This window comes from Chrysochloris asiatica, unplaced genomic scaffold (genome assembly GCF_000296735.1).
Source record: "Chrysochloris asiatica unplaced genomic scaffold, ChrAsi1.0 scaffold00087, whole genome shotgun sequence".
Lineage (NCBI taxonomy): Eukaryota > Metazoa > Chordata > Mammalia > Afrosoricida > Chrysochloridae > Chrysochloris > Chrysochloris asiatica.
The window spans coordinates 12,695,084-12,703,052 of record NW_006408605.1 but is presented as its reverse complement, the minus strand read 5'-3'; the positions used below and the strand labels follow the sequence as shown (position 1 = coordinate 12,703,052).

The 7,969-nt window shown below is 46.9% G+C and overlaps 1 protein-coding gene across 1 annotated transcript in view; it reads right to left on the bottom strand.

Moving 5' to 3' along the window:
• The window catches only part of KIAA0141 (KIAA0141 ortholog), a 20,553-nt gene extending 13,147 nt beyond the window's left edge, over positions 1-7,406 (bottom strand). Inside the window, exons 1-7 of the mRNA XM_006866200.1 lie at positions 7,325-7,406; positions 4,552-4,666; positions 4,343-4,466; positions 2,854-3,001; positions 1,753-1,914; positions 1,406-1,494; positions 1,210-1,306 (exon numbers count right to left, since the gene is read on the bottom strand). Of these exons, the coding sequence (XP_006866262.1) occupies positions 1,210-1,306; positions 1,406-1,494; positions 1,753-1,914; positions 2,854-3,001; positions 4,343-4,466; positions 4,552-4,666; positions 7,325-7,355 (766 nt within the window). The 5' untranslated portion in view covers positions 7,356-7,406. The remainder of the gene's footprint in view (positions 1-1,209; positions 1,307-1,405; positions 1,495-1,752; positions 1,915-2,853; positions 3,002-4,342; positions 4,467-4,551; positions 4,667-7,324) is intronic.
• Between the last annotated feature and the right edge of the window lie 563 nt (positions 7,407-7,969).

The window sequence follows — 7,969 nt, the reverse complement described above, 5'->3', positions numbered from 1 at the left end:
AAAAAAAAAAAACTTTATGGGAGCAGAAAGCCTCATCTTTCTCCCACAGAACAGCTGGTAGTTTTGAACTGCTGACCCTGAGGTTAGCAGGCGATTTGTAACCACTACGCTACCGGAGCCCCTTCCAGATGTAGGTAAGAGATCCTATTTGTTCACTTGACAGCATGCTCCAAATCTCAAACCAAACCCAAACCAAAGCTGTCAAGCGATTCCGACTCATAGCAACCCTAGAGGACAAAGTAGAGCTGCTCTTTAGGGTTTCCAAGACCATAAATCTTTGTGTGTGTGTGTGTGTGTGTGTGTGTGTGTGTGTGTGAACTGAGTGATAGTTTACATGGGAGAACATCGGTGTTACACTCATCCTATCGTATTTCATTTCATTGCAATGATTACAATCCCCTGCATGCATCATGATTCAACATTATTTACTTCTATTCCGTCCATTTGGAATGTACACAAAAACACTCAGGAATATATAATCATTTAAACAACCAACCAAATGGCACATTTTGTAAGACTGCCTCCTGGCTGTCTCTTTCCATGAGTCTGGAGTCCTCAGCTGTTCTATCTCTTCTCCATGTCATCAAATTGTACATCTTTATAAGAGCAGACAGCCTCATCTTTCTCCTTTGGCATGACTGGTGGGTTGAATCACTGACCATGAGGTTAGCTACCCAAAGCTTAACACACCAGGGTCTCTCCTCTAAACTTCAAGAACCCATTCTTCCTTACTGTAGCTGAGAATGCTAAGTACCCTACAAGATTCGCCACTTCTTACATAATAGAATTTTCAGATGAGCACATGGTAAACTAGCTAAAAATGATATTTCCCAGGCTTCTTTGCAGCCGAGTGTGGTCATATACTTATATTCTAGACAATGATTTGTGTAATTTCTAGGTCCTTAAAAGGAAAGAGTGGTCATTTGTTTTTCCCACCTTCCCCTCCCAGCTGGCTGGACTATGGATAGGCAGGCAGAAGCTAGAATAGCTAAACTAGACCTTGAGATGAGTCAGTCTAAGAATAACCAAATGAGTATGAAAGAGAATGGGTCTGCCATCACTGAGCCACCATGCTAGATTTGATCTAGTTACTGGAGAGAAAAAATAAACTCTCAGGTTAAAACACTCCCTCCTTGGATTCTATTTGACCCACCCCATTCCCCCCACCCTCTCCATCCATTTGCCTTGAAGTAGGGTTCACTCAGTTACCCAGGAAGTTGAAAGCGATGGAAACACTGAGCTGGAAGAGCTGCTGAATGGAAGTCACTGCCTCCTCAAGTGAAAGAGTCTTTGACTGATCGCATTCCTGGGGGCAAAAATTAAGACTCATTATGAGAAGATTCAGAAATTGCCACCTGCCCAGGGAAAAGTTATGGGCATCCAAGTTGTCAAATCTAGACAATACCTGCTTTCTCCCAGTTGTCTGAGGCTGGGCTGGCTTTGCCTTAGATTCAAAGCTATTGCTGGCATGCAGGAAGCCAAATTCACTGGGATCTGCAAGGAGAATGGCCAACACACAGCCGGGACAAAGGAGAAAGGTGTTATGTATGTCTCCTTAGATCTTACTCCCCCAATCCACCCAGCCTCTCCATCAGTCCCACTGCCAGTAATCAAAATAACTAAATGGCCCCAGAAAGCCTGGGGCCTCACAGGAATGACAATTCTTTTATCTGGGAACAAGTAGCTACAAATATCCATCTGCCCAATTTTCCCTTTTCCCCTTCCTGTTGATTTTAGGAGGTGGGGACTTACCTTCTTCTGCAGAGTCCTGAACACTGGCTGCCCTCAAGGAGCTGTGTGAGGAGAGACTCCTGGGTTGAGCTGAGGGCCCTTCCTGGCTCGGCCTGGGTTCGCTGAGGCCTGGGTACCCGGGAGCTGGGCTCTCAGGAATGGGGAGGATGTGCCTCCGCAGTGCTGGAAGGAACCAGCAAGAGTGGTCAGTCGAGGAGAGGGTAGTTCAGATTGCTCCGGCTAGACTAAGTCCTCCCTGAGGTTTTAGAAACCTGTAATATCTCCTTGCCACTCCTCTTCCTCTTCTGCTTTCTTTACTGGTTCCCTTCACAGGGGTTAAGAGGGGCCTACTTTTAGCATAGTCTCCCACCCTAAGCATAAACTCACTCTTCATTCTTTTGCTTGAATTCTAGTGGAATTCACTAGAGAGTGAAGAAGACATTTACCTTACTTATTACTGTAGCCCCAGCCCCTAGCACTTTGTTGGATGATAATACTGATAATGATCATCATTATTGTCATAATGAGAAGAACTAATACTTACTGAGAACTTACCACGTGCCAAGCACTATTACAAACTCATTTAGTCCTCTCAAGAACTGATGAGGTGAATTGTATTATTAGCCTATTTTATAGATGAAGACACTGAGGCACAGGCAAGTTACATGCTTTCACCAGGAGCACAAGACTGGTAGGTAGCAGCTTTGAGACTTGAATCCTGGCAGTCTGACTTCACAGTCTTAGCCACTAGGCTGTATCATCTCTGTATCATGGCACATAGTAGGGACTCAATACATATTCATTTATTAATGAATGAATGAGCAAAGAATGACCTAAGTGACTAAGGGGTTGGCAGAAAGTCCCACCTAGGATCTAGAATAGCATGGACCCCTGTGGGTCTTCCTCCTTGGGTGGTGGTGGGAGGACATGGAAAGAGACTGAGGGGCAGGTGTGGCCCACATGCTGGGTAGACAGAACTTCCCCACACTCCCCTTCCTCTAACTTGTGATAGAAATGGCAAGGAGCTGCTGATGGCTCTTTTCCTGAGGTGTGTCCAGAGAAGCTTCCTGACTCAGAGAAGCTCCCCACCCAGCCCTCCTGCCCCCAGGACTGAGAACTCACAGGAGCACGGGTGCCACAGGGGAGATGAGAGGAAATGATCCAGTGGACTGTGCCAAGAGCAGCGCTCCGCTCGCCGAGACACTCCTGGCAGGGACGCTTGGAAGTGGATCTGCCTCACCAGTTGTAGGGCCAGCACAGCCAGAGTGCCCTGGGAAAGACAGCACATGGGGCACAGCCCCCAGACTCAGTCTTTGGCTCTCAGCTCAAACATCAGTTTCTCAGACAGCTTTTTCTGACTCCTGGCTGGGGCAACTCCCCCACTACATACTCTCACAGCGCTTGAACTTATCCTCTGGAGTACTTAAGTCACCGTCTATATAATCACTCAGTTAGGGCCTGTCTCTCCTGTTAAGTCTCTAAGCAATACGAGGGCAGAATCCATGTCTGTTTTTGCTGTATCTCCCAGCACCTAGCAGAGTGTGAAGATATTTGTTGTTGTTAGAGGCCATGGATCATTGAGTCCATTTTTGACTCATAGTGACCTCATGTGACAGAGCAGAACTTCCTCACAGGGTTTCCTAGATTATAATCTTTACAGGAGCTGGTCACCAGGCCTTTTCTACCGCAGAGCTCCTGGGGGTTCAAACCACCAACCTTTCAGTTAGCAGCTAAGTACTTAACTGTCGTGCCACCAGGGATCTTTTTAAGATAAGTAGAGGCGTAATAAATATACTACAGGCAATGAATTCATAAGAAAGTGACTGAAGAAACAAAGTCTCAGCAGGCAAAAAGACAGCATGGTTAACTGGGAATTAGCCACAAACACAGCAAGAGGTCAGACTTCCCCAGAAGACTGTCTTTTTCTCTAGTCCAGTACAGTCCCTCCCTCCCCTATCCCTCACTAAGCCAACCTGCCACACACACATTCACCAGTGTAGGCCTGCTTCGATGACAGGTCTGTAAAAGGCCTGAGCCAGCTCTTATCCTAGTAACTGCCTCTTCCTGTCTGTGCCAAGTACTTGGGTACAGTGGCAAACAAGAAAAGATATAGTTTCTGACCTCATGGAGTTTATGGGTAGAAAGACAAAAGTCAAGTGCACAAAAAATAATAATTATATATTATGCTTAATGCCAAAGAGACAAATCAGGGTTTCACCAAAGCATCAGAGGAAAGTCTTACAAAATATGGAGCCTCTCCACAGGGGCAATATATGGGCTGAAGTCAGAAGGAAGAGAAGGCCCCCGTCTTATAAAGAATAGTGACAAGTGTCTACAGCATTGGGAACAGCATGTTCACAGGTCCTTTCACATGTGTGGTAGTGACAGAGCTGAGGGGATACAGCTGAGGGCCTGGGATCCGGGCCCTGTTCCCAAAAAGACTCAGGTGGAAACACCCTTAGGCTCATATGTTCTTCAACAAAACGTGAAAGCACGCCCCTCTCCAGGGTGTGTCATGTGAACCTCTTAGCTCTAGATTCTAGGCTACATTTCCAAACGAGATCATTCTTGTCTACACTGAAGGTCAAAGATAGGACTGAAGAAATTTTACCCATGATAAGGCATCCCACAGGGTGTTTGGGGAGTCACGGGCAGATATCCACTGGAAGGTGTTCTTCCATCCATGGGTCCTTGGGCCCTTGCTTGTGCCTGGGCCTGGGTCATGGAAGCCGGAGCTAGAGAGATGCAATAGAGGTTGTCAAACTACGCCTGGGGCAAGGAAAGTGGCAGGTCAGGGGAGATGGAACTGCAGTGTCTCACCTATCAAGGCTGGGAACAGGGGCCAGTAGATTGGAGGAGGTAGCCTGAGGCCCATCTGGCCTTGTGGACCTAGGGTTCAACTTCCAGAGGCCAGGTCCTGGCAGACGGTGAAAAGCTGTGCCAAAAAAAAAAAAAAAAAGGATCAGCCACTTTAACAGGGTCAGGACTGAGACAAGACGTCTAACCTTCCTTCCTTCAGCCCAACCCAGCTTGATATAGTCCTACGTCAGGAACCCAGGAATCACTGGCTTTGCCTCTGCAGTGGTTTTAAAACAAGGATATGTATGGGAATCACTTGGAGATTCTCTGTCAAGTACAAATTCTAGGGTGCTATCCCCTAGCATGGAGTCCTGGTGTGGTGCTGTGGGTTAATGCGCCAGACTGCAAAGCCATTTGAACTGCAAGATCGGCAGTTCAAGCTCACCAGCTGCTCCTCGGAAACCCTATCCAGGGTGGCTATGGGTTGGGACTGACTCAATGGCACTTAACAACAACAACAACATCCCCTAGCATAGGGTCACTATGGGTCGGAATTGACTCGACAACACTTAACAACAACAACAACAACAACATCCCATAGCCAATACACCAGGGTATCTCAGGGTTGTTGTTTTCGTTGAGTGCCGTCGAGTTGATTCCAACCCATAGCGACCCTGAATAGGGTTTCCAAGGAGTATCTGGTGAGTTTGAACTGCCGACCTTGCAGTTCAAATGGCTTTGCAGCCTGGCAAATTAACTCACAGCGCAAGCATCTATATTTTGAATAAGTTCCCTAGGTGATTCCGACGCTTTGTTATTTCTGATCATCACAGTTGTAAGATAACCAGCCATTCATACTTATAACACAACCCAATGTTAGGAGCACTTGGTCTCTAAACCCTGCCTCTCTCTCTTCCTACTTGACTCCTCCCTAGAAGTTGTCGATAGGTGCCATCAGTAAGGCAACCCTAGTCCTGCGCCATCCTCCATCCTCACAATTGTTGTTACATGTGAGCTCACTGCTCCTGCCACTGTGTCAATCCTTCTCATTGGGGGGCTTTCTCTTTTTCATTGACCTTCGACTTTACCAAGTATGATGCCCTCCAGGGACTGGTCCCTCCTGAGAACATATCTGAAGCATGAGAGATGTCTCACCAACCTGGCTTCTAAGGAACATTCTGGCTGAACTTTTTAATTTTGTCTTTTACTGTTTGTGTTATTATATTAGATGATACAATGTTAAATGCTGTTGTTGTTGTTAGGTGCAGTAAAGTTGTTTCTGACCCATAGTGACCCTATGCAAAACAGAACCAAACACTGCTCAATCCTGGGCCATCCTCACAATTGTTGATATGCCTAAATCCATTGCTGTTGCCATGGTGTCAATCCATCTTATTGGGGGTTTTCCTCTTTTTGCTGACCCTTCACTTTACTGAGCATAATGTCCTTCTCCAGAGACTAGTCTATATTGATAATATGTATGAAGTTGTTGTTGTTGTTGTTGTTAAGTGCCTTCAAGTCGGTTCCGACCCATAGCGACCCTGTACAGGGTTTCCGAGGGTGTAAATCTTTACGGGAGTAAAAAGCCTCATCTTTCTCCCGCGGAGCGGCTGGTAGTTTCGAACCGCTGACCTTAAGGTTTGCAGCCCGATTCGTAACCACTACGCTACCAGAGCTCCTTTGTATGAAGTACGAGAGATAAAAGGAGCTCTGGTAGCGCAGTGGTTGCGAATTGGGCTGTGAACCTCAAGGTCAGCAGTTTGAAACTACCAGCCGCTCCGCGGAAGAAAGATGAGGCTTTCTGCTCCCATACAGATTTACAGAAACCCTGTACAGGGTCGCTATGAGTAGGAACTGACTCCATGGCACATAACAACAACAAATGAGAGATAAAGTCTCACCATCCTAGCTTCTAAGGAGCATTTTAGCTGCACTTCTTCCAAAACAAATTTGTTTGTTCTTCTGGCAGTCCAAGGTACTTTTAGAATCTTATTCTCCATTACCATAGCTCAAATCTATCGATTCTTCTCCAGTCTTCATTATTTATTATCCAACTTTCACGTGCTACTGAGAATACCCTGGCTTGGTTCAGGTGCATCTTTGTTCTCAAACTGACATCTTTGCTCTTCAACACTTTAAAGAGGTCTTCTGCAGCAGATATGCCTAATGTAATACGTCATTTAATTTCATTACTGCTGCTTCCATGAGTGTTGATTGTGGATCCAAGCAAAATGAAGTCTTTGACAATTTCAATCCTCTCTCCATTTATCAGGATGTTTGTTATTTATTGGTCCAGTTGTGAGGATTTTTGTTTTCTTTACATTGAGTTGTAATCCATACTAAAGGCTGTAGTCTTTGATCTTCATCAGTAAGTACTTTAAATCCTCTTTGCTTCCAGCAAGCAAGGTAGTATCATCTGCATATCGCAGGTTGTTTAATGAGTCTTCCTTCAAACCTGATGCCACATTCTTCTTCATATAGTGCAGTTTCTCACATTATTTTCTCAACCTGCAGAAGTAGCCCCACACCTCTCTTTGGAAATAAACTGCATCCTTTTTCCATTAGCTCCACCCCCATATTTTAGAGTTTAAATCTACCCCTCCTCTTTAGTCTCACCCACATTCCAAATTCCAACAGCCTCAATCTTTTTAGCTGTAGCACCGCCCCCTTAAGGCCCCGCCTCTGAAAAGCCTGATTCCGCCCACTTTTGGTTTGGCGGGGTGTCAGGCCCATCTCCTCCTCTAGTTCCCAGTCTGTGCTGTCTCTAGTCGCGCGCGCTTCCAACACTCCTTACCGCGGCTCAGGAGTCCCGGAAGGCGCCACATGTCTACCCCGGCACCATTGAGAACTCGCAGCCGATAAAGCCGAGGCTGAGCCACGGGATGGCGGCTAGAGCGGCCGTGGTGGCGTCTCTGAGTGGCCGAGTCTCTAACGAACTCTCAGCCAGCCAATTAGAAAGGAGACCGAACGGAAGAACGGCTCAGGGAAAGGAAGTGGCGGGTGTTGGACTATTTGGGACTTGCGGGGCGCGGGCACCGGAAAGGTGAACTGCGGCAAGGACATGAGGGTGTGGGCCTAGTTTTCCACAGTACAGGTGTCATTTATTATTTCCACAAGAATGGGGAGAGCACACTGTGGGGCGGGGGGCTCAGGATAAGGGCCATTGGGAAGCAGGACTAGAGCGGCTTTCGTGGAGCTAGAGGACCTTGTAGACACTGAAGCCGGGGACAGGGAAACAGTATTCTTTGGGCTCCAGGTGATGAGCCTTGGGGTCAGTCGACAGTCAGAGCTTCCGGTCCGAGGCAACTGGCTAGGAGCTACGAGGCCAGGACCTGACCAAGAAGACGACGATAAACTGCGCGTGTTAGGCTTCTGATTACGGACTCAGAGGTAGGGTCCGTAGGAATGGTCTTGACTGGTCCCTTCCTGGTCCGACAAG